The sequence below is a fragment of the Peromyscus maniculatus genome, chromosome 5, assembly GCF_049852395.1.
Source record: "Peromyscus maniculatus bairdii isolate BWxNUB_F1_BW_parent chromosome 5, HU_Pman_BW_mat_3.1, whole genome shotgun sequence".
Lineage (NCBI taxonomy): Eukaryota > Metazoa > Chordata > Mammalia > Rodentia > Cricetidae > Peromyscus > Peromyscus maniculatus.
The window spans coordinates 51,116,451-51,140,863 of record NC_134856.1 but is presented as its reverse complement, the minus strand read 5'-3'; the positions used below and the strand labels follow the sequence as shown (position 1 = coordinate 51,140,863).

The window sequence follows — 24,413 nt, the reverse complement described above, 5'->3', positions numbered from 1 at the left end:
GAAAAGAAGAACATGCAGTTTAACCCCCATGATCTGCAGTTGCCACACAGCTAAGAGCATGACTCTTTTTTGTGGAGAAGGGAGATTTTTTCAAGATAGAATTTCTCTGTGTAGTCCTGGCTATCCTAGAACTCTCTGTGTAGACTAGGCTGGCCTCAAACTCACAGAGATCCACTTGCCTCTGGTTCCTGAGTGCTGGGATTAAAGACATGAACCCACCACTCGACAGGACAAGAGTGTGACTCTTAAGCCACATTCTGTTCTTGGGACTTTTGTACCAACCAAAGGACGCAGTTAGATGACAGATGCAATAATCATGTAAAAGAAGAAAAAAATCACTTAAAAGATCAGCTGCTCACATGTTTTGAGAAAGGGAGCCAATTGCATCAGAGCCTGTTTGGGGGCAGATGATTGATGCACAGAGATTTGCTCAGTTAAACCCTGGGGTCCTTCACTTCAAGTGATGTGGTCAAGCCTGCTGTCAATTAACCCGTCTGTTCTTAAGAAAGTGATGTATGTTTATATGCCTCTGTCTTTTAACCCATAAACCAAGAATAGTGAAGCTGGGAAGGTGGGTCAGTTAGTAAAGTGCTTGCCTTGAAAGCATAAGGGCCTGAATTCCATCTCCAGCACCAATGTGGAGAGAGACAGACAGACAGACAAGGGGGAGGGAGGTTTACAATGGTACAAACTTGTAATCCCAGTGCTGGGGAAGTCAGAGATAAGATGATACCCTGGGACTTGACTTGCTGGTCAGTCAACTCAGGTTACTTAGAGGGTTCCAGGCCAATGAGAGACTTTGTCTTAAAAAATAAAAAAGTAGACAATGCCTGAGAAACAATACCTAAGGTTGTCAAGGTTGTCCTCTGGCCTCACATATACTTGTGTACATGAACACACCTCTCCCTCCCCCTCTCTCCCTCGCTCACTCTCTCTCCCTCATACACACACTACTGACAGTATATGCACCTAAAGGGGTGATAAGAATTTAAATGGCCAGCATAGTACCAACACAAGTTAGCACCCTGCAAAGGCTTCCCATCACTGGTACTACCCAACTTTCTCACATAATAGCTTCACAGCCCACAAGGCTCCGTAGTGAAGTGTTTCTTGGACATAAGCGTGCTTCAGAACCCTGGCAATGCTTGTTTGTCTCTAGGCCTGATAGGAATCCCCTGAACCTAATGAATCATGATCTGCAGAACAGCCCTTTAAACCCACCCCAACTGATTCCTTTGAATACTGAATCTTGAGGAGGTGCATTAGGGTTTTTGACACGTGTTCCTGAAGATGACCTTTCAAATGGATGTTCTGCCTTATGGATGGACTGGGTAATGAGTTTGAATGAGGCCTATGTTGGAAATTTGACTCTCAGTGGAACAGTGTTGGGAGGTGGAGTCATGAGTGGTGATTGGGCCTGATGATGTAAGGCGACATATACACAGGGTCCTAAAATGATTAGTCTTGATAGTCAACTTGATTGGATTGAAAACTTCCTAGTTTAATAAATGGGTCAACATCATCTCAGGAATGAGTTCATTGCTGAAGAAGGTGTCCAGCATATCTTCCCCGCCCTCTCTCTCAAATGATGATAAACAGAGATATTAAACATCCTCAAGCTAAGAAAAGAACTCTCACTGGCCACACTGATACTTGGATGTGGGACTTCCAGCCTCCGGAGCTGTAACTATATTTCTGTTATTTAAGCCACTTGGCCTGTGATATTTCATGATGATAGCTAGGCTGACTGACACATCCTATTAACAGTATGACCTATTTTAGCCAACCACATACAGAACCATAGACTCTTTCCATCTCTCCTGGGCCATGATAACAAACTTGTTTAGTTATATACCACAAACATATTTCCCCAAACAACCACCCCCGTGTGTGTGTTGTGTTGTGTATTTGTGTGTGTGTGTGTGTGTGTGCATTTGTGTGTGTGTATTTGTATGTGTGTGTGGGGGGGTGGTCGATATGCATGGAAGTACTTTTGCACACTCGTGCATGTGTGTCTGGCGGCTTCCTCTGTAACTCTTCACATTGTTTTTTGAGGCAGGGTCTCTCTCTGAACCCAGAGATCACTGTTGGCCAAACTGGCTAGCCAACAAGTTCCAGTAATACCCCAGTGCTGGGGTCACTGCCCACCATCATCTCTGCTTGTGTTTGGGTATCAGGGATCCAAACTCGGATACTTGTGCTTGCAACTGAACCAGTTCCTCAGCTCTACCACTTCAGCCTCTGTGACCCACTCAATGGCCTTGTCTTCTGTCCTAAGTCCTATGCTTGGCAAGTGAATAAACTGAGAATGTGAACTTGCCCATCCCTAAGAGCTACACTTGCCTGGTACCCTTGGTAAGTTAGTAAAGTATCCTAAGGCCCTACTGGCCAGTTTTGATGTCCTTTGAGAATACATAAAGCCTCAGACATGCCACAGTCACAATGATCAGTCCCTACATAAAGAGCCTGTTTGTCAAAGATCTCTTTTTACTCTTTTTAATTATGTATGTGAGTCTGTGTGTAAGCCCGTACACATAAGTACATGAGCCAGTGGAGGCCAGAGGGTCACTCTGAACCTAGGGTTACAGGCAGTTGTAAGATGATGTGGATACTGGGAACCTAACTTGAGTCCTCTGCAAAAGCAAAAGGAACTCTTAACTACCAACTCATCTCCCCAACCCCAGGAGCTTCACTTTATAGCTTGAAGCTAAGGTGTGATTATGTGGGAATTAAGGAAGAGATGAAACTTTTCAAATAAATTCCCTGGCAAGACAGCAGGGGGCAGAACATAGCAGCCTTTCCCAGAGGCTCCAAGGGAAAGGTTCCAAGGTCACTTAGTTTATTTACTCTCTGGTATCTCTCCTAGCCAGGGCTACCCATCCCTAATCTCAGAACACCAAAAGGTCCCTCACCTACCTTCTGATGCTTCCAAGATCAGTTGAAGTTGACTCTGTTAGCAAAGTCCACTCCTCTGGTCCTCTTTCCCAAGCTGAACTACAAACCTTTCCATGAGCTCAGGAAATACAGGCTTGCTAATTCCCCTGAGGAAGCTCAGTAGAAACTTCAAACAGCATTTGATGGTCTCTTTGTCATTTGAAGGTCTCTGGAACTGTGACAAGCTGCTAGGTACCACAGCAAAATCAAGGTCTAGAACCTTGTTCCGCAAAGAATGGGTGACAGCTGGAAGTAGCACCAGGGACTCATAGAACTGCAAATTCTCAGGTCCCACTCTAGAACTAGTAAGTCAGAAAATATGTGTGGGGCCCAAAAATTATTATCGTGACAAAAACTATAACATAAACATACCATTACATAACACAAAGTGAACTGTGGTGGTTTTCAAAGTCCACAATTCTGTAGCATTATACTCCACTTCTTAGCTGAGTGACACTCCTGGAACCCCCAAAGCCAGCTCTCATTTTCTCCCCATAGAGCACATTTTTCCTTCATTCTGAAAGAAGGGATCTACATTCACACACCAATACTGTTTTGTTTGCTTTGAATGATGTTTCAACCAAGATGCCTTCCTAATTCCTGGCTTAGGAGGAATGCAAGACTCAGAGGCCTCGGTGTCTGAAAATCCTCCCCACTCTACAGAGAGAAGACCATATGGAGAAAAGCAGTTTTTCCCCTGAACAAAGGGGCCACCATATGGGCAAGTGGCAGAGCCTGAGGGCTGGTGGAAGTCGTGCTGCTAGCTTCTAGGGAGTTAAGAACATGGGTGTTTCCAAACTCCCCACAATGTACAGGACAGCCTCCTGCTCCAAACATTAAAAAGTCAGAGGTGGGGAATAACTTCCCCACACATCCTAGTGTCTTTGAGACTGACCAGGTTCTCTATCATCTCCATGTGACAGCTGATACTGGACTCCAAGTCACCACCTGATAACAAGAGATCAAGATTCAGATCATGCCTGACTGGAAACTCCTAAAGCCCAAGTCATTCCATAAAAGGTTGCTTCCAACCGTTTTCATTCAAGGACACTGTGAGGCTGCATACAAATATTTACTTTGATTTCCTAAGAAGAAAATTGGCCAAGAAAAGCTTTGAGATCACTCTTTTCCAATTCTTTAAATACTTGGTTAAATATTTATCCAACTGCCTTGCTGGGACTAGAGTTATAGAGCTAAACGTGTGATATGCTACTGCAGGGGAGCATTCCCAGGGTGGGTATGAGCTTAGTCTTCCCACTCCCTTCATTCTAGAGGGAGAAAATTAGAGCTGGCTTTGGGGGTTCCAGGAGTGTCACTCAACAACTAACAAGTGGAGTAGACTCCCAACTTTCTAGCTTGCAGCTTTTGACAGTGAGGAAATGATTGATGATTTGCAAGAGAGCCATCCATGGATCAAGGTCCCAGGGCAGAACGGGACACCCAGGGAGAGGAAAGGAGTTAGGGAAGGAGATGATGAAGTGAAGAAAGGAGAGGTGGGAAGTTAGGGAAACTGACGGCTTCTTCAATCTGTTTGTAAGAGCTCCAGACAGGAAATCAATATGGCCGACAACGCGAACCGTTAATCCTTCCTCTTCTCCTCTGCTCACACATGACTCCTAAGAAAGGCGGAACCTATCAAGGTTCTCAGATCATTGAATAGCTAAGAATTAGAGGACATGAAAGGATCAGACTGGACATGTCCGGAAAGGAGAATGTGGGAAGCAGAGAAGGGAAGAGTCAAGATTTGGAAGTTAGAGAAGACAGAAGCTGGCCAGAGGTGAAGGGGCAGCAGCTGAAGATGCTTGGAAAAGCAACCAAGTATCTGGAGGTATTTGCGTTAAAGCATGTTTGTGTATGAGATTTACCCTCTCCTCTGTCTTCTCACTAAGAATTTAATAAAATGTGTTTTCTGGAGTTGTCTCTGACTTTATGGGGTGATTAAAGAACTAGAAATTAATTCAGCAATGGGTAAAGATTGAGTCGTGAGCTGGTAAGATGGTTCAGCTGATAAAATCACTTGCCTCCAAGCCCTTAGTTCAATCCCTAGGACCCTCACGGTAGAAGGACAGAATTGACTCCCAAAGTAGGCCTTTAACCACAAGTTCACCATTTATACATGTGCCCACAGACACATACACACACACACACACACACACACACACACACACACACACACACACACTAAAAAAATTAATTTAAAATAAGAACGGGGAGCTTCAATATGGTTTAAGAAATAAAGAGATTTTCATGCATACCTAGGTTACATAAAAATGGGAGGACTAAACTTCACATTTGGAGAAAAGAGAAATGTTTGGTACTGGCATGGCATGTAATATAAAACACAGATAATAGAGAGCTAAATCAAGACTGTAAAACACATTTGTCACTGCAGAAAGAGTGTCTTGTTAGCTATCTAGTGGAGAGATAAAACTACCAGATGATATCATCCAAGTCCCCTGCTCAGACAGCTTGAGGCATAGTGAGCCATCATTAACAACCTGTGTTGGTATTGGAAAAGGAAGTCGCCCAGCATTTTGGTAGGAAATGTAGAAGTGCCTTTTCTGTAAGGAAACTGTGACCGGCCTAAAGGCATTCAATCTGCTCTCCGGCTCAGCCCAGGTGAGCTAGCTTCCTGGTGCTGCTGCAACAAAACCACCCCAATGTCTGTGGGTGATTCCCACGCTGTCCATCAGATCAGCTGCCTCCTCACGGCTGCGTTGATGTCATAAGGACTATTAGCCTTGCTGCCACAAATGATCTGAGTAGACTTTTACATTCCAGCTCAACTCTTCCTGGCTTACAGAGAGTTCCACAAAGGTAACAGAGATTTCCAACTCCAGACAGTCTGGTAGGTCCAAATAGCCTGGATTCCTTTTGGAGAGCAGACACTGGTAACTATTTAACTGTTTCTCTCTGCTTCAAAGCAAGAAACCAGTAGCAAGGACACCTTCCAAAGCCACTTTTGTATCGGTTTTGCCTAGAGCTGCATCATCAAGTTGGTAACATGCTAAAGGGTGACTCTTGTGGGTGTGTAGATTATGGGTTACCTTTAAAAACACCTGTATGTGTGTGTGTGTGTGGTGTGTGTGTGTGTGTGTGTATTTGATTTATTTGTGTATGTGTGTGTGCCTCTGAATTTCTGTGCACCCTGTGCACACAGAAACCTGCAGAGGTAATAAGAGGATGTCAAACCCCCCTGGAGCTGGAGTTACAGGGGGGTGTGACTCACTGTGTGGGAGCTGGGAATCAAACTCAGGCCTTGTACAAGAGCAGTAAGTGCTCTAACCATTGAGCCATCTCCTTAGCCCCTTTTATAGGTCCCCCCCTTCTCTCTCTCTCTCTCTCTCTCTCTCTCTCTCTCTCTCTCTGTGTGTGTGTGTGTGTGTGTGTGTGTGTGCGCGCGCGCGCGCGTATTCTGTATGTATGTGTTATATGGGTAATTATACACATGAATGGAAATATGTACACACTACACACAAGTGTGTGTGCATGTAGAAGCCAGAGGTCAACACTGGGGATCTCCTCCATTTCTCTCCACCTTATTTTTTGAGACAAAGTCTCCTTCAATCTGGAGCTCACCCATTCATCTAGTCTGGCCAGCAGATGGGCTTCAGGTATCCACCTGTCTCAGTCTCTCCAGTGCTAGGATTATGGGAACACAGCCAGTTTCTCACACTGGTTCTGAGGATCCAAACACATCCTTAAATTTGCATAGCATAGACTTTCCAGACAATGCTATTTCCCTTGCCCTAAGCTAGCTCTTTCCCCCCACCCCCCACCCCCGCAAAAAAATATTTTTTATTATGTCACAAAATTCTCCATGATGGTCCAAAGCATTCCTCTTTTTTTTTTTTTTTTTGGTTTTTCGAGACAGGGTTTCTCTGTGTAGGTTTGCTCCTTTCCTGGAACTCACTTGGTAGCCCAGGCTGGCCTCGAACTCACAGAGATCCTCCTGGCTCTGCCTCCCGAGTGCTGGGATTAAAGGTGTGTGCCACCACCGCCCAGCTAAGCATTCCTCTTTGTGGCTTCTGCTGCATTCCTTTGTTCCTCATTAATGCTTTGCAGATGAAATTTTGAGCCCTTTTCCAGAAAACCTGAACCCCTCACTCTCAGTGTCATGGGTTTACAGAGACCGCTAGGATGAGATAGGTCCCTAACTCCTGTGGTATACGCATAAGAGGAGGCACTGGGAAGGCAGACACTCAGACAGGAACACATGCAAAGGGCGCATGACAAAGGGGCCTTCAAAGCCAACAAGAGAAACCCAGTGAGAAACCAACACTGCGGACGCCTTTATCTTGGACTTCCGGTCTCCAGAACGGTGAGAAAAGCATGCCTGCTGTCTAGGCCACCCGTCAGCCTTCACCCAGTCTTCAGCCATGCTCTTGTTCTGCCCGCTCAGCAAATTCACACAGAGGGAGACCGGTCTTCGGGAAGCAGCATTTCTGTCTTCTTACGGCTCCACCCCAACCCTGCCGTGCACATTTGCCTCCTGACTTCCTGCTGTCCTCCGACCTTGACACTGTATCCTGGGTGGCTCTTGTGTCCCACAAATGTACTTCTTTCTAGAGTTTCTCTGAGACTCAGCCTTCAGAGCTGGACTTGAGGAAAGAACACTTCCTCCATCTGGTGGAGCCTCTGGGAGGAACAAAGCCAAGAGGGCTCTGTGCTTGGAGACGTGAAAGGCCTGCAGAGCAGAGGGCTGGTGGGAGAGCAAGCTGGCAGTGCATTTGATTTCGGACACAAGGACCTGGTACTGATCACGAGAGAACGTGTTGGTAAAGCTGGCTGCAGATTCCCATAACCGGAGGTTGAAAAGGGAGCGAGAGGCAGGGTACACTTTAACATCTGGAAAGCTATGACAACAGTGAGAACTTCTGACCATCAGCGGAGAGGCCAAGCAGAAGACATGCAGAAGAACAGCCTGCGGGTTGTAGGCTCTTTCTTTTAAAAGATTTCATTTTCTTTTAAAATTATGTATATGTGTGTGGGTATGTGGAGCTGAGTGTGGTCCCTGTGGAGGTCAGAGGGAATGTCGGATCCCCTGGAGCTATGGTTACAGCTGGGTGTGAGCTGCCCTACATGGGTGCTGGGAGTTGAACTCTTGTCCTCTCAAGAGCAGTGATGACTCTGAGTCACGGAGCCATCTCTTCAGCCCCCAGTACAAGTTTTTAAATTGCCACCTCCCATCCATTCTTCATTTTTCACTCATTCACCAGTTGGCATATTCTTTTTTTTTTTGCCTTGTGTGTATGTGTGCATGTGCACGTGCACGTGTGTGTGTGTGTGTGTGTGTGTGTGTGTGTGTTCATGTGTCTGCAGGTACACATGTGTACAGATGTACATAGAGGCCAGAGGACACCCTCAAGCGTCATTCCTCAGGTGAATTTTTTTATTTTTTTGGTGAGACAGCATTTCTCACAGGCCTGGAACTTATCAAGGAAAGTATGCTAGCTGGCCAGTAAGCCTCAGAATCCACCTGTCCCACCTCCCCTGTGTCGGGGTTATAAGGGTAACACCACCACACCTGGCTTTTTCATATAGGGTCTGAGGATCGAACTCAGGTCTTCATGACTGTAAGACAAGCATTTTACTGAAAGAGCCCACCTCGCCAGGCCCTTATTTTGATTTTGAACCATTATGATACCAAAGCTGACTATAGAGGTGATTTAACTTCAGTGTGAACTCATTATCTTCCTGCCTCCACCTCCCTGGTGCTGGGATTACAGGCAGGTACCACAAGGCCCAACTGTATTTGTTCACCTCTTTATTGATGCTATTTCCTGCCGGAATCTAGGTCTACAGCAAATACTCTATGTCGGAGACCACTGAAGGAAACTCTTAGGAATAAAGGGAACTCCTGAAGTAAGAACAAAGGCAGCAAAGAGAAAACCAGCCTGGTCAACGGGCCAAGGAAAAGGCAACGACCAGTCACTTCAGTAAATATTTGCCGAATGGATGAGTCAAGGACTGTGTGAGGCTCTGCCAGAAGTACCAGAGGGGACCGTGACAGTGGGGGAGGGGAGGTTTGCAAAGCATCGGAAAGTATAAAGGCCAAGTTCAGAACAAAGACAAAGATAAAGTGTGGTGTTGGCTGGAGGCTGGGGAAACGGCTTAGCTGGTGGAGAGCTTACTGTGCCCTGTGCAAGCACGAGGACCCAGGTTCAAACCCAGTCCCTTCCATTTTAAAAAAAAAAGGAGGAGGGATGATGATGATGACAGCACGTTCCTCAGTGCTAGGAAGGTAGAGACCAAAATTTCGTAAAGTTTGCTGACCGGCCCGTCTAGCTAAGTCAGTGAGCGCCAGGTTCAGAGAAGGATCCTGTCAAAAAATAATGTGGAAACCATCTACAGTCGCCATATGCATGTGCAAGTGTACACACATAGGCATGAGTGCACACACCACACACACCACACACACACACACATACACACACACACACACACACACACACACACCATACAAAGATGTTATAAGTGGGATTTCTTTAGATTCATTGGTGTGTGAAAAGTAGCAAACATCTGGAAATAAATTTGGTTTTTCTCACAGAAGGTAAATAATAATTGCTCTTAATCAAGAATCAATTTTTTTTCTTCCCCCATAATCCTTTCAGCCCTTTCTCTTTCCCGTGCTTATGCCTTGGGCCAATCAATGACTTTAATCAAAGGCACAGAGCAGTTAATTTTAAGGAAGTGACTGAATTAAAGCCAGGAAAAAGAATGTGCTAAACAGTAACAACGATCTAAGAAATAAAAATAAATAAATACATAAATAAATAAACAAACAAACCTCCCCCCAAAGAAATTCTAGAAGAGCTGGTCACATTACAACACACACACACACACACACACACACACACACACACACACACACGCACACGCACACGCACGCGCACGAGCACACACACACACACACATGCACACACACACATTCACACACCAATACCAGAAACCTAGTTGGACATTTTATTTTTATGAACTTTACTTAGAACCAACTAATCTAACAGGGAGACTAGGGTTCATCTCAGAAGGCAAGAACTGAGAGTCCAGAGCCCAGACCTATTTGACTTCCTTCTCACCCCATGAAGAAACCTGAGAAATACCCCAGAAGGTCTCACGGAGCTGAGGAAGGCCTGGGGAACTCCTGTGTGCAAATGTCTGTGGGAGAAAGCAAAGAGTGACAACCCATGCAGAGGCCACTGCTTATGGAATAGGAGACCACCAGGTTGTTGACAGACCCTGGACCCAAGCAGCAAAGGTGAGGACAACAACATCACGACTAATCCTAGGGGATGGACCCGGGGCACCCAAGGTACACACAGAGTGGAGTCCCTCACTTTCTCAGTTTACGGAAATAGCACTGAGCTATGTTCAGAGAAGTCGGAAGACAAGCGGCTCGAAGCACCAGAATCACCTGCACCATGAACTGTGCTGCCCTACGATGCTTACGTGTCGGCAGTCACAGTATGAGGACACCTGAGAGTCCCCAAATCCCCAGCAATGAACACGGTAATTAACAGAAAGTAGAGAAGTGCTTTCGCATGAGAGGATTTGAAAGGAGAGAAAGGTCAACCGTGAGCACACATACTGACTCATTGTGATCCAGCCCCGCTTTTGTGCGCCTTGCTCTCGGGTGTAGCCTGCAAAGAATACAAAGGCCCACATCTTGTGTCAGGCACCACATGACCATGTGCCACCAAGCTGACTCACCTCCCATGCTGCTGACATTCACCAGCCGCCCCTTGGATTTTCTAAGTAGAGGCAGAAACACCTTGGTGACCTCCACTGCTCCGAAGAAGTTCACGGCCATGCATCTTCTGTAGTGGATCATGGGGATAAGTTCCCCATCTATTGGCAACTGGAAGACCCCAGCATTGTTGACCACAGCCCACAGACCTAGGAACGAAAAGAAGCAGCTGTGAGGATGAGAAAGGCTGGAGCACATGGGGGAGATTCACACACCAAACTCTGAACCCACCAAACCCCTCTGAAATGTAAGCTCCAGGCAGATCACAAATTTCTTAACCTCAGTCTCTTCCCTTATACCTAAACCTCCCCAGGATGGGGCACCGTGGAGAAAAAAAAATGTGTGTATATTAAACAATGCTTTTGGAGATCCTCTCCTTTTAAAGTTTATTGAGGGGGTTGCTCATGCATGCCACCGTGTGCATGTAGAGGTCAAAGGACAACTTATAGGAGTTGATTCTCTCCTTTCACCCCGTGGGTCATATTGGCCGAATTCAGATCTTTGGGTTTGGTTGCAGACACCTTTACCCACCGAGATGTCCTGCTAGCTCAGTTCCTCTTTTGCCTAGCAGCCCTTTTCTGCAGCCGGGAAGTTGGGTAGTCACCATTTATGGGAAGAGTTGGCAGAGCCAGAGGTGAGTTTGTAGTGTCATAGTGGCCCTGGTCTTAAAGCACTGGTTCTCAACCTGTGGGTCGCGACCCCCCACGGGGAGTGACGTAACAGATGTCCTGCATATCAGTTATTTACATTAAGATTCATAATGGTAGCAAAGTTACAGCTGTAAAGTAGCAATGAAATAATTTCCGTGGCTGGGGTCACCACAGCATGAGGAACTGCGTTAAGGGGCTGCAGTATTAGGAAGGTTGGGAAGCACTGGCTTAAAGTTTCAAAGCCTGCTTCCTCCTCAGAGGAGTATGTAAAGACACCATTAACACGCTGCAGGATGAGATGCTTGACAGTCTTCCCTCATCTCTAGACTAAAAACCTAAACACAAGAAGGAAAGGACCAACAGCAGCGGTGACTGCCATGTCCCTACCACCGGGAGCCTTACTTCCTGGTCCAGACAGTGTGTCTCCTTGATGAACTTCAGAATCACAGCACAGCTGGTTCAGACATACTCCTGGTCCCACTACCAGAAATGCTGAGTGAACATGAGGTGGGACCTGAACATCTCTTTCTGCTAAGTCCCCAGGGATGCTGATGCTCGAGTTCCAGACCATCCTCGGAAAACCTCTGCCCCCAGCAGGGCTGTTGGACCCTCCTGGTACATTAGGATACTATTTCTTCAGGCAACCCTAAGGCTCAGCTACCCCCCACCCCGGCCTATTAGATCAACCTGTGGGGTGGGAAAGAGAGTAGACCCAAACATAAGTAGTGTTTAAACTTGCCGAGATTCCAGTCGGGAACCACCCCCTAGAGAGTGGGAAAGCATGAACACAAAAATTCTAAGTCAGGCAAGGCAGGAGATATCTCAGCCTGGACCTCTCCAGTAGTTTGGGGTTGCTCAGGCCTCCCCTATTGTAGCAATGCACTTGGAAGCCTCGTTTCTTCATCTGCACATATTACACACACACACACACACACACACACACACACACACACACCTGCAAACCATGCATCTAGCAACTTCAGAAGCCCTTCACCTGCACAGAGCTACACATAGTCCCATCTCCCCGCAGCAATGTAAGTTTTCCCACCCCTGGTAACAATCATATTCAGACAACTTCTATTCAAGTATATTCCCCACGTATCCAGGTACAGAGACTAGAAGGGCTGATTCAGCCGGAACTGGCACTGGGTGTGTGTGCAGTAAGGCAAAACTGTATCCCCTAGTAACCTTTATGGAGACTTTTTTACCATCTTATGCTTGTTCACAGTTGGGTGTGTTTATGATTAAAATCAGATGCATTATGGGAAGGGACATGCTCAGTACTGAAGGGGTTAGATAACCTAACTTGTCAATCAAAATAGAGAAGCACTCAAACCACACTGTTTAGTAACCGGCCATTCCTTCCTTTAGGCCTCTGAAAACAAGATGCCAAGCCGTGCCTGGGACCTGGGAGTGCTGTCACTCAAGTGGCCCGCTGTCAGTCTTGACAGTGTGTCCCTCTGTGACCTGCACCGTCGCTTTGCTCCCGATAAAATTACTCTGATTCTCTAAAATTCTGATTGAGCTTTAGTTTTCAGCTTTTGGAATAAGAGACCAAGAGCCTGGAAAGACCCAGCTACACCGGCACCCAGTAACAACCCCAGAGGGATGTCTTTCTGTTGTGAAGAGCAAGGTTCTGGAACACAAGTGGGAGACCTGAGAGGAACAGGGTGACAGGATCTGGGGTTGTTGAGCTAGACAGACTTGAACAGAACCTCTAGGTTCCTGGAGCTCCAGTATGGTGTGGGGCAGTAGATCACCAAGTGTGGCCCACCACCCACCCCAGCAGCAGCAGTGGCATCTGAGGACTTGTTAGCAATGTGCATTTGAGGCTAGGGCTGTGGCCCCATGAGTAGAGTGCTCACTTGACATGCACAAAGCCCAAGGTTCAATCTTCAGCACTACATGAACCAGACAGGGAGGTGCCCACATAAAATGCCAAGACTTGGGAGGCAGAGGTAAGAAGATAAGGGATTCAGTTCCATCGTTGGCTATATGGGGGGGGGGCAGTCTGGGATATATAAGACCCTCCCACAAAAGGAAGACAAATATTTATTTAGTTGTGTGTGTCTGTGTGTGTAAGGGGGTGCACTCTGTGCATGATACAGAGGCCAGAAGTGGGTGTCAGACCCCCTGGAACTGGAGTTACAAGTGACTTTGAGCCATGGTATGATGCTGGAAAGTGAACCCAGGTTGTCTGGAAGAACAGCAAGGGCTCTCAGCCGCTGAGCCATCTCTCCAGATCAAGACGAACTTTTAAGGGGACTTGCAGTTTCAACAGAAAACAAACTGGTTCTGGGCTGAAAGGTTGGTTTTCATGGGTAGAGATCTACAAAGCAAAGAAATCATACTTGAGCTGCCCGTAGTGGCTCATGCCTGTGATCCCAGCACTCTGAAGGCTGAGACAGGAGGATTCTGAATTTGAGGCGAGCCCAGAATGCCAAGTGAGATTCTGTCTTTTAAGGAAAAAATGAACTTTGATAGGAAATCAGATGCACACCTCCTTCCCATGGTGGGTAGAAATCTGTTTTCATTGGCTTTGCTTTCTTTCCCTAATTTCCTTTTTTCCTTTTATTGGAAACAGATTTTTTTTTCTCACACGATGTATCCCAACTACAGTTTTTCTCTCCCCCTACTCCTCCCAATTCCTCCCCACTTTCCCTCCCATCAGAATCCACTCCTTTTCTGTCTCTCATTAGAAAACAGGTTTCTAAAGGATAATAATAAAATAAAATATAGTAAGATTTAAAAAAAATGGAGTTGGACAAAACAAACAGAAGGAAAAGAGCCCAGGAGAAGGCACAAGAAACAGAGACCCACTCTTTTACACACTCAGGAACCCCATAAAAACACTAAACTGGAAGCAATAATCTATACAGAAAGGACCTGGTGCAGACCCATGCAGACCCTGTGCATGCTCCCTCAGTCTCTGTGAGTTCATATGTGCCTTTATCATGTTGAGTTTGAGGGCTTTGTTTTCTCTGCACCCTCCATCCCCTCTGGCTCTCACACTCCTTCCTCCTCTTCCACATTTTTCCTGAGTCCTGAGAGTGGGGAGTTGATGAAGGCATCCTGTTTAGGGCTGCGTGTCCTAAGCTCTCTCTCTCTCTCTCTCTCTCTCTCTCTCTCTCTCTCTCTCTCTCTCTCTCTCTCTCTCTCTGTAATGTCTGCCTCTGGGTCTCAGTATTTGTTCACATCAGCTGTAGGAGGGAGCTTCTCTGATGATGGTTGAGCAAGACACTGATCTATGAGGATAGCAGAATGTCACTGGGAGTCATTTGAAGGCACTTTTTGTAACCTGACTCAGGCCTACCACATCAGAAACTGTCAATCTGAAAGTTGCTGGACTCAGCATCTGCTGAGGTTATACCCTCCACAATCCTGAGGCATATTCATAGTCAGCACTGTGATATGGGCATGGCAGCCCCAACAGTGCCTGTCTGGTGGCAGAGACAAGGTGGAAGCCACCAAGCTGAGCACGAGGACCTAACCCAGCCCTGTGTACTTCAGTGAGGGTCAGCATGAAACACTGACCACCAAGACCAGATGTTCCATTCCAAAAATTTTAAATACTGCCCCCAGAGAAATGAGAGCAGGCTCAAAAAAAAAATCCTGGCAATTCTTTACCTCATCACTGAAAGATGGTTCTAAGCCAAAACCAAGTTGTGACACAGAAAATAAAATTACATTTCTTGTGAGCCAGAGTTTGTGATCTGAATTCACAGGCACTGTGTGAGCATTTATTTGGGAGGAGGCCTGCCACACAGAGAGAGCAGTAGCCATTAAGATGAGAATGAGTGTAGAGGAGGTGTCTTTCATAGCCACTCTGCCTAATGTGCACCTTTGGCCAGTCAACATAGAGCCTGAGAATGTTCTAGAACATAGATTTGAATATGAACTACCTCCCTACCTCCAACAGACTCATGCAATTCCCCAGTGCATCAAAATCAACTAAAATCAACTAACGGGTTCATAATTATATGGACTATTGGAGACACAGTAGAAACTGTGAAAGGTAGGGCCTTGTTGGAAGAAGAGGATCATTTCTCAGTGGTATATCTTCTCTCTCTCTCTCTCTCTCTCTCTCTCTCTCTCTCTCTCTCTGTGTGTGTGTGTGTGTGTGTGTGTGTGTGTGTGTGTGTGTGTAATTGTAATTCTTGCTTGATAACTGTTTTGTTATATGTAATTTTGCTAGGTTAAAGTTAAAACCTTCCTTTTAAATAGAAAGAAAGGGGGAACTGATGGGTGATGTCACTCTGTATGCTCTGAATGTGTTGCTCTGATTGGTTGATAAATAAAATGCTGTTTGGCTAGCAGCCAGGCAGGATAAGCAGACAAGAAGAATTCTGGGAAGAGGAAGGGCTGAATCAGGAGTCACCAGCCAGACACAGAGGAAGCAAGATGACAAGGCAGAACTGAGAAAAAGTACCAAGCCACATGGCTAAAAATAAATAAGAATTATGGGTTAATTTAAATGTAAGAGCTAGTCAGTAATAAGCTTGAGCTAATGGCCATAGAGTTCGTAAACAATCTAAGCCTCTATGTGTTTACTTGGGTCCAGACGGCTGCAGAACTGGCGGGTGAGAGAGATTTGTCCTGACCATGGGCCAGGAGGGACACAGAAAAACTTCCAGCTACTCTGTCTCTCTTTGTGTCTCTGCGTCTGTGTCTCTCTTTGTCTCTGTCTATCTCTGTCTGTCTCTGTGTCTCTGTCTCTCTCTCTGTGTCTCTCTGTGTCTCTCGGTCTCTCTCTGTCTCTCTCTGTCTCTCTCTGTCTCTCTCTCTTTCTCTCTCTCTCTCTCTCTCTCTCTCTCTCTCTCTCTCTCTCTCTCTCTCTCTCTTTCTCTCTTTCCTCCCTTCCTGTCCACCATAAGATGAGTAGCTTTGGTCTACTCCATGCTCGCCACCAGGATGCCTGGTCTCACACCATGACCCAGGAGTAATGACACTGTCAGCCCAATAAACCTTTCTTCCTTTAAACTGTTCATCTTGGGCATTTGCCACAACAGTAAAATGCCGAGTGTAGAGGCCAAGTGCCCACCTCCTGCAGACCCTTCAGCTTCAGCTCTTGCACTGTGGCACAGGTAAGCACAGAGGTGCAAGCAAACGGGAGAAGCTGGGCTCATGTAAACTTCTATTTATAGACCAGTGGGCCAACCAAAGCAGGTGGCAGAGTGTGATGATAGCCTTTATTGCCTCTTTGTGTCTGGAGGACCTATCTTCTAGAGCTTCATAAGATATGTAATAGGTGGCTGCGGACTATTGTGCCATCGACAGAACTTACTGCTAACATCTAACCAGGTTCTGGTACTTGTTAACTACCATAGAATTCTAAACTGGCCAATAAGCCCATTACACTTGTGGGACTCAGTTACCGCTTAGTAATAATTAACATCAGTTAGCAATGATCAATATGCTGACACTAAATCAACAATATGCTTTGCAGGAATACAACCTAGTCACCAGTCCTCCATGAGACCTACTGGTTTATCTGCAGATTCTAGATGTTTCTTTCTTGGTGATCCTGTGGCTTCAGTTTCTCTTTAAGAAGACTGAAGTTAGAGAAACCTGGAGGGAGCAGGCAGGTGGAACACCCATTCTGGCCCAGGGGACAGCTGCCTTTCTCAATGCTAAGTGCAAAATGGCAGGAGTTCATACCATAAAAGTCAAGCTCCCACATCCCCTCCTGCCTGGGTACTACCAGCATTTCTGTGTCTAGAACTCATCACTCTCTCACTACAGATGGTCAGTGCTGCCCTGCTGGACCTCACGAAGGAATCTGCATCCAGTCTCTCCTTCTGTAAGACATTATTAAGTCAGACTCATGAGTGATGAATGCAGACCTATTGGATGGTCAAAGATAAGGCCAGGAAAACTATCTAGAAAAGTCTGACTCGGGGGGGGGGGGGGGGCTGCAGAGAGGGCTAAGGGGTTAAGAGAGCTTATTCTTGCAGGGGACAAGAATTTGGTTCTGAGCACCCACATCAGGGTTCGCAGCTGCTCTCTGTCTGTCTGCCTGTCTCTGTCTCTGTCTCTCTGTCTCTGTCTCTGTCTCTCTGTCTCTCTGTCTCTCTCTCTCTCTCTCTCTCTCTCTCACACACACACACACACACACACACACACACACACACACACACACACACGCGATCTTTTTTTAAGAAAAGAAAACTATGCTATACTTGTTGAGAAATAATTCCCAATAACTAACAATCTTCCTTACTCTCTTCGTGTTCCAATTATTGAGTAAGTAATTAATGTTCTAAATGTTGAATTGGGAGAAACAAGAGCCTTTACTGAGCATGACTTGCCTTGTTCCAGACTCTTCCATTTTCTCTTTCTATAATAATCCTTTGGCTACAAAACAAGGCAAGTCTTTCTCAGTGGGAATGTCAGCTGTGAGGAAGGTGGAACCTGGTGTGCTCAGGGATTCCACTTACAGTCTCCATCTGAGGAAGGCTAACACTGGTGAAAACAGAACTCAGAAGCAGAAACCAAACCCCAGAGGCGTTGCTTAGTGACTGGATCCAGCTCCTATAAGCAAACGGGTCCTCCCTTTGCGGTTAGTTCATCTGCACTAGGTTGAGTCACTTGCAGCTGAGCGAGTCCTGATATGCTCATGGGTTTTATTCTCAAGGAAGCTGGTAAGGAAGGAGCAGGAGAGGAGCATGGATTACAGTACTGAGGTGGTACAGTAGTAAGCAAGGCGTAAGGATAAGTCTGGAAAAGGAAGCAGTACAGCTCAGCTCACCAGCAAAGTTCGGAAGGGGTGGCATGGGTGAGCGGTCCCCATAGGAGAAGGAGCATCTGTCACAGAGACTTCATTGGCAAAGACAATAGTCTAAGGAAAAGGGAGCAAAGATGGAAAACCAAGGGAGTAGAAGCTGGACTGCAGCAGTGAGGAATGCCACTCTGTTCTGGAATGTTCCAGAGTGTACCAAGTGGACCGTACCACAGAGAAACAGTTTGACAGGCCATTGTCCCATGAAGTTTCAATCTTTATTAAGGTACTTGGATCATGTGTGGGCAGAAGGGGAAGCACAGGGCCAGACAATGAGCCATGTGCAAAACAAATCACAGCCACAGAGTAACTTGTCATAGAGACTCCATATTCCAGAGGTTCTAGAGAGCGTGTGACACCATAAGAGATGTGTGTTAGGAAGACTAGGTTCCATTGGAAAGTAATGGGGAAGTATAGGTGGAGGAGGCCACTGAGGTGCCCAGACAAGCAGCAGGGAGGCCATTGTGGTGCCCAGACAGGCAGCAGGGAGGCCATTGGGGTGCCCAGACAGGCAGCAAGGAGGCCATTGGGGTGCCCAGACAGGCAGCAGAGAGACCAGTGGGGTATCCAGACAAGCAGCAGGGAGGCCATTGGGGTGCCCAGACAGGCAGTAGGGAGGCCACTGGGATGCCCAGACAGGCAGTAAGGAAGCCATTGGGGTGCCCAGACAGGCAGTAGGGAGGCCACTGGGATGCCCAGACCACTGGCTCAAATGACTGGGTATGCAGACAAGCAAGTCGATTTTCAGGCTGGCCTTAGGGAAAAGATAGCAAGGGCAGCTCTGAAGACAGTGAGGTTGAACCCCTGGGACATGAGTGGAAATGTTTGGAAGATGATCTTGTGTGTTTGGGTGCAGATGTGAGGATGCATAGCCAGGTAGGCTGCATAGCTTTGGAGGAGGGTGTTAGTGTAAATTAGTTTTTCAACCCTGACCAAACATTAACATCACCGAGGGAGCTTTAAACAGTAAAAACTGCTGATGGTGCTGGGAGATGGCATGTTGGGTAAGGTGCTCAGTGCGGAAGCATGAGGACCTCCAGCCTCACATAAAGTGTGCTGTAACGCCAGCACTAGGAGATGAGGGGGACGGATGGATCCCAGGGGATTGCTGCCCAACCAGACTGGCCAAAATAGCAAGCTCCATGTCAAAAACACAAGATGGAAAGTGACAGATGACACCTGACATTGACCTGTGCATGCACTCAGACATCGCCACCCCAGGCCATGAGACTGGGAATTCAGAAGGGACCCACATATGTTTAATGCCCCGATGTCGCCATCTTAAATTTCTGAATCAGTTCTTCAATGAGGGGGCTCTCACTTTCATCTTCCATTGGGTTCCACAGGGCATAGACCCCACTCTGGGGACAAGCATGGGTATTTCCAAACCCTCCTCCAGAGTGCAGGGGACAGAGAATCCTTGGCAACAGGATAGAGTGGTCTGACCCAGGGGATCAGAAAGCCGCAGATGGATCCAAATGGGAAGATGCAGAGTCGATGGAGGAAGAGAGACCTATCCAGGAAGCAGAGAGAACAACCAGAGGACCGAGGAGCCAAGGGGAGGCTGGGAACTCCCAGTCTAGCAGAGAATGTCCTCTTGAAGCAGTACAGAGAAGAGAAGGTCTCTGTCATCATTCAAGATGACAGTGGTCACTTTGGCCAGAGCAGGTAAGGAGGTGTGGTGAGAACCAACATTCATGTGATCAGGCATGAAGCAATGAACGCAAATGGAGACCTGGCCACCCATGAAAGGGAGAAAAGGCAGAGCCTCAAGGAGGCACATAGTCCTGGGGCTGTTTGTCAAGCTGGGAAAGACCAATGCACGCTGATATTACCGGAGAAAGACCAAGAGCAGGGGACAGGAGAGTGATTAGAGTGACCAGGAGGACATGGGAGGAAGGTGGTAGAGTACCCTGAAAGAGGGGCTGGGGCAATGGCTCAGTTGGTAAAGTGCTTGCCTAGCAAGCATGAGGACCTAAGTTCGATCCCCCAGAATGCACATCTTCCAAAGCCTGTCACAGTGACAGGCACTTGTAATCCCAGCAGTGGGAGGTAGAGGCTGGCGGATCCCTCGGCTTCACTGGCCAGGCAGCTTTTCCTAACTGGTGAGCTCCAGGCTTCTGAGAGACCCTGTCTTAAAAGACAAGATGGGTGGTACATTTGAAATAACAGCCAAGGTTGTCTTCTGGCCTACATAAACACACATACGCACACGCACACGCACACGCGCACACACACATGTACACACTCCTGCTGACCACACCGGAAGACAGGGTCTCTCAGCAGCCGTGGTCATCAGAGGCAGTGACAAGAGGTGGGTGTCGGTGAATAGGGAGAGGAAGAGTCAAGGACGTACCTTTGTCTTTTGTCTTCTCTGTGACTTTGCTGTGAGCATCTTTGATCTGCTCTAGCTTGGTGACATCCATCTGGAGCACGGAGAGGCGCTCAGAACAAGTTCTTCTCAATTCCTCCGCTCCCGAGCCTTTGGCATCCAGCACTCCGGCAAACACTGTGAAGCCCAGCTTGTCCAGGTTTTTGGACAATGCATGACCGAAACCAGAATCAGCACCTGCAAGAGTCAAGACAGCACAAGGTGAGCTCAGACCAATGCAATCGGAGAGATTGAACTGAACATCACACGGTGTTTGTGGTGGCCTCTGCTCCCTGGAAAGAAAGAGCCTGGGAAGCTTCTTGGTTGGCTAAGTTAGAAAACAGCTTGGGAAGTCAAGACAGACAACTTACTCTATGCAAAGGAAGGGGTGCTGATAAGTATTCAGTTGAGCATACATGGAAAAGGAAAGGCTGGAGGATGGTGGTCCAGGGGTAACTGAAGAACAAAAGAATGTGGCAGGCAAACCATAACAGCGTGTGATAAGTCTCTCCAACCACCCCCACCTGTGTGTGTGTGTGTGTGTGTGTGTGTGTGTGTGTCTTTCTGTCTCTCTCTGTGTGTCTCTATCTGTGTCTCTCTGTGTGTCTCCCTCTCTCTGTCTGTCTCCCTCTCTTTCTCTAATTTTTTGATACAGAGTCTCAGCATGCAGCCCAAGCTGGCCTTGATCTCCTTCTGTAGCCCAGAAACTGGCCTTGAGCTCATGGCAATCCTCCTGCCTCAGCCTCCCAAATGCTGAGATTAAGGGAATGGATCACCACCACACCTGTCTTCCACCTGTTTTCCATCTTTGCTACAAGAAATGGCTTGCTTTTCTTGCGTGATTTCTTTGTCTGAAGGCTTTGCTGGTTACAATGGGGCTCAGCTGGCTCGGCAAGTACAGGAAAGGCTGCAGAGAGAGAGGGTGGTACGGCCCGTGTCTGCAAACACTGTGCGAGAGGCGACAGAGGAAACTGCAGGAAGCTTTGAGCACATCTTTCTTTGATTCTCATGTCAAGGTGTAAAACGTCACTTCTCTCAGAATTTCACACGAGAGCTTATACAGCTTAGTTGGGAGAATATTTATAGACCTTGTACCCACAAATGTAAGACATAAATAATTTTTTTAAAAAAGACTGAAATTTTAAAGTTGAAGACATCATGATCATAAAATCAGCCTCTGGGCCAGGTCATGGGAAATGCCTAGTGGTTAACATGTTTATCCACTGGGGCAGTAAGAATAGCTGTTTTCCTCTAGCTGTGTCTTGTAATCTTCCTGTAAGCCTTAAGGGTTCTCTCTTATCAGTGGATGGCGGCTCTGGTCAGGCAACCACCCCAGACTGACCCCACACTTGTACCCTACCAGGAAGGACATGAATTACCCTGAGAATAACTACGTTAGAAGCAGGTTGCAGGGAAGGCAGGTGTCTCACGGGGTGGGGGTGGGGGCCTATTTTATAGTAATCACACTTCATGCTGCTGCTTCCATTAGCACAGCTTGGGGGCTTCAGGTCTTAACGACCTTGGTTTCTCCCAAAGGCCTGCATTGATATTGGACCACCAGTATGCTCCCTGGTCAGAACATGTACCATTCTGCCATCAGAGAGTCAGGCATGGCCTGGTTCTGTGTAGCACCAGCCCTCACCCAGCCAGGGTACCTGTTGCTCCCTGGACTGCAGAGACAGGTGAAAAAGACATTTATTAGTCTTTTTAATTTTTAATTTATTTTATTTTTAGACAGGGTCTCACACTGTAGCTCAGGTGAGTCAGGATAGCTGATCTCAAATTCATAACAATCCTCCTGCTTCAGACTCCTAAGCACTGAGATCACAGGTATGATGGACAATTCCATTCCCAGGTATAGACCTAAGAACAATGAACAGATAGGGCACACATGGATGTCCATAGCGGCATTGTTCATGGCAGCCAAGAAAAGCAAACTGACCAAATGCCACCAGCTAAGGAATGGGTAAACAGAGGTGGTCTATACATAAGAAGGAATATTATTGATCAATAAAAATGGAACAAAGTAATGACACAAGCTAGCAACATGGATGAACCTTGACAACAGTTGCTATGTGACAGAAGCCAGGTAAAGGGGGTGTGAGGTGTTGACCTTGACCACACTTTCTCAGAGTAGAGAATGACTTTGAAGGCATCTTCATAGGCAGTACTTTGGAACATAAACTTAGGATCTATCTAGGCCTGGAAAAGTCCCAGGGAGAGCCTGGCACTGTGTAGGAATGAGTTAGAAAATGAGAAGAGGCCATGATGAACTCTGCTTACGGGCTGGGACTCTGGAAACTAGCCAGGGTGAAGAAATCCCCCTGCCACCTCTGTTCTGGGAAGTGACTCACTACCGTGATCTCCTTTCCAGCTAGCATGGTGGCACAGGCATGTTATTCTTGTTTCTTAGAAGGCTGAGACAGGAGGATTGCAAATTCAAGGCCTGCCTGGGTAACTCAGTGAGACCCTACCTCAAAACAAAATATTGAAAAGAGGATTGAGGAGACAGCTCAATGGTATAATGCCTATCTAGAAAGTGGAGGCTAGGAAGAGTGAATCTCAGCTTGGAAATTTCCTCCATCAGACTGACCCAAGAGCATATCCATGGTGTATTTTCTCCATGACGTGGGAGGGTCCAGACTACTGTGGGTAGTGTCACCCCTGTGCAGATGATCCTGGGTTGAACAGGAAAGCAGGCCGAGCAAGCCATGAAGAATAAGCCAGTAAGCAGCACCCCTCCATGGCCTCTGCATCAGCTCCTGCTCCACATCCTTGCCTTGAGTTCCTGCCCTGACTTCCCTTCATGATGGGCTGTGACCCGGAAGTATAAGCCAGGTAAACATTTTCCTCTCCATGTTGCTTTTGTCAGTGTTTTATCATAGCAACAAAAAGCAAACAATGACACCCTAATAGTCCCTCTTCTAAAAGTAAGGAACCCCATTCCTCATAGGAACCAGATGAGATTTATAAATGCCTCCTTTGCTGGATAAAGTCATACTTAGAGCCTCCAAATCCCTTTTTTGCCCCATGATTGATCAGCTGACCTTCTTGCACCACAGATACACTGCAGCAAAATAGACCCAATTTTGGCTAAAGGTTCTGTCCTTTGTCTGGTCTTGAAGCATCCTCTATCTGAGCCACCTCCGCAGGCTGGGCTGACCTCAGAGGTCCCATCAGCCTGATCCAGATGCTCCTGGTCTTCCCACACCCCAATACCCAGTTCTTCCTGGCCTTCTTGACTTCTCCCTATAGAAGCAAAATCCTCATGTCCCATCCTCGAGACAAAGGCAGGCCATTAGAACAGAGTGTGCTCCCTTCTACTATTGTCCCTGCCTGATCTGGGCATCCCTGTAATAACCCTGCAGAATGGTCTCTCCTAGTTAAAAAGGCTCCTTTGGACTGACCATTGAATTCTTTTGTTTAATATTTCTGTATGTGTGTTTGCACATGTGTGTGGTCATGTGCACCATACCATGCATGTGGAGGTCAGGGGACCACTTTGTAGAGCCAGTTCTCCCTTCCACCTTTACATGGGTTCCTGGGATTGAACTCAGGTCACCAGGCTTGCACAGCAATTGCCTTTACCCATTAAGCCATCTTGCTGGCCCAACTGGCCAGTGAATTATAAAGGCACAGTTTGTGAGAGACCATCCACTATGCTCATTTGTGAGGGAGTGTAACATTGAGACCAGGTGCTAACCTGCCCTTCCCTGCTGCCTGTGTGTGTGTATGGGGTGGGGGGCTGGTGCTTCTCAGTGGAAGCTCTCAGATCTGCAGAATGGGCTTAAGAACGGGGTTGAATAGGTCAGTGTCTATAAAGTGCTTGCACAGTGCTGAGTCTAGGCAATGGCTCTGGAAGTCTGTTTTAAAAATAAGTTGGATATGGTGGCATAACCTGTGACCTAAGCTAAGGCAGGAGGATTGCTATGA

The 24,413-nt window shown here is 46.9% G+C and overlaps 1 protein-coding gene across 2 annotated transcripts in view; it reads right to left on the bottom strand.

Moving 5' to 3' along the window:
- The window catches only part of Hsd17b2 (hydroxysteroid 17-beta dehydrogenase 2), a 76,177-nt gene that overhangs the window by 12,045 nt on the left and 39,719 nt on the right, over positions 1-24,413 (bottom strand). For both annotated transcript variants that reach the window (XM_076572195.1, XM_006986347.4), the window contains exons 2-3: positions 20,466-20,678; positions 10,645-10,830 (exon numbers count right to left, since the gene is read on the bottom strand). In XM_076572195.1, coding sequence (XP_076428310.1) covers positions 10,645-10,830; positions 20,466-20,535 — 256 coding nt within the window. In that variant the 5' untranslated portion in view covers positions 20,536-20,678. The remainder of the gene's footprint in view (positions 1-10,644; positions 10,831-20,465; positions 20,679-24,413) is intronic.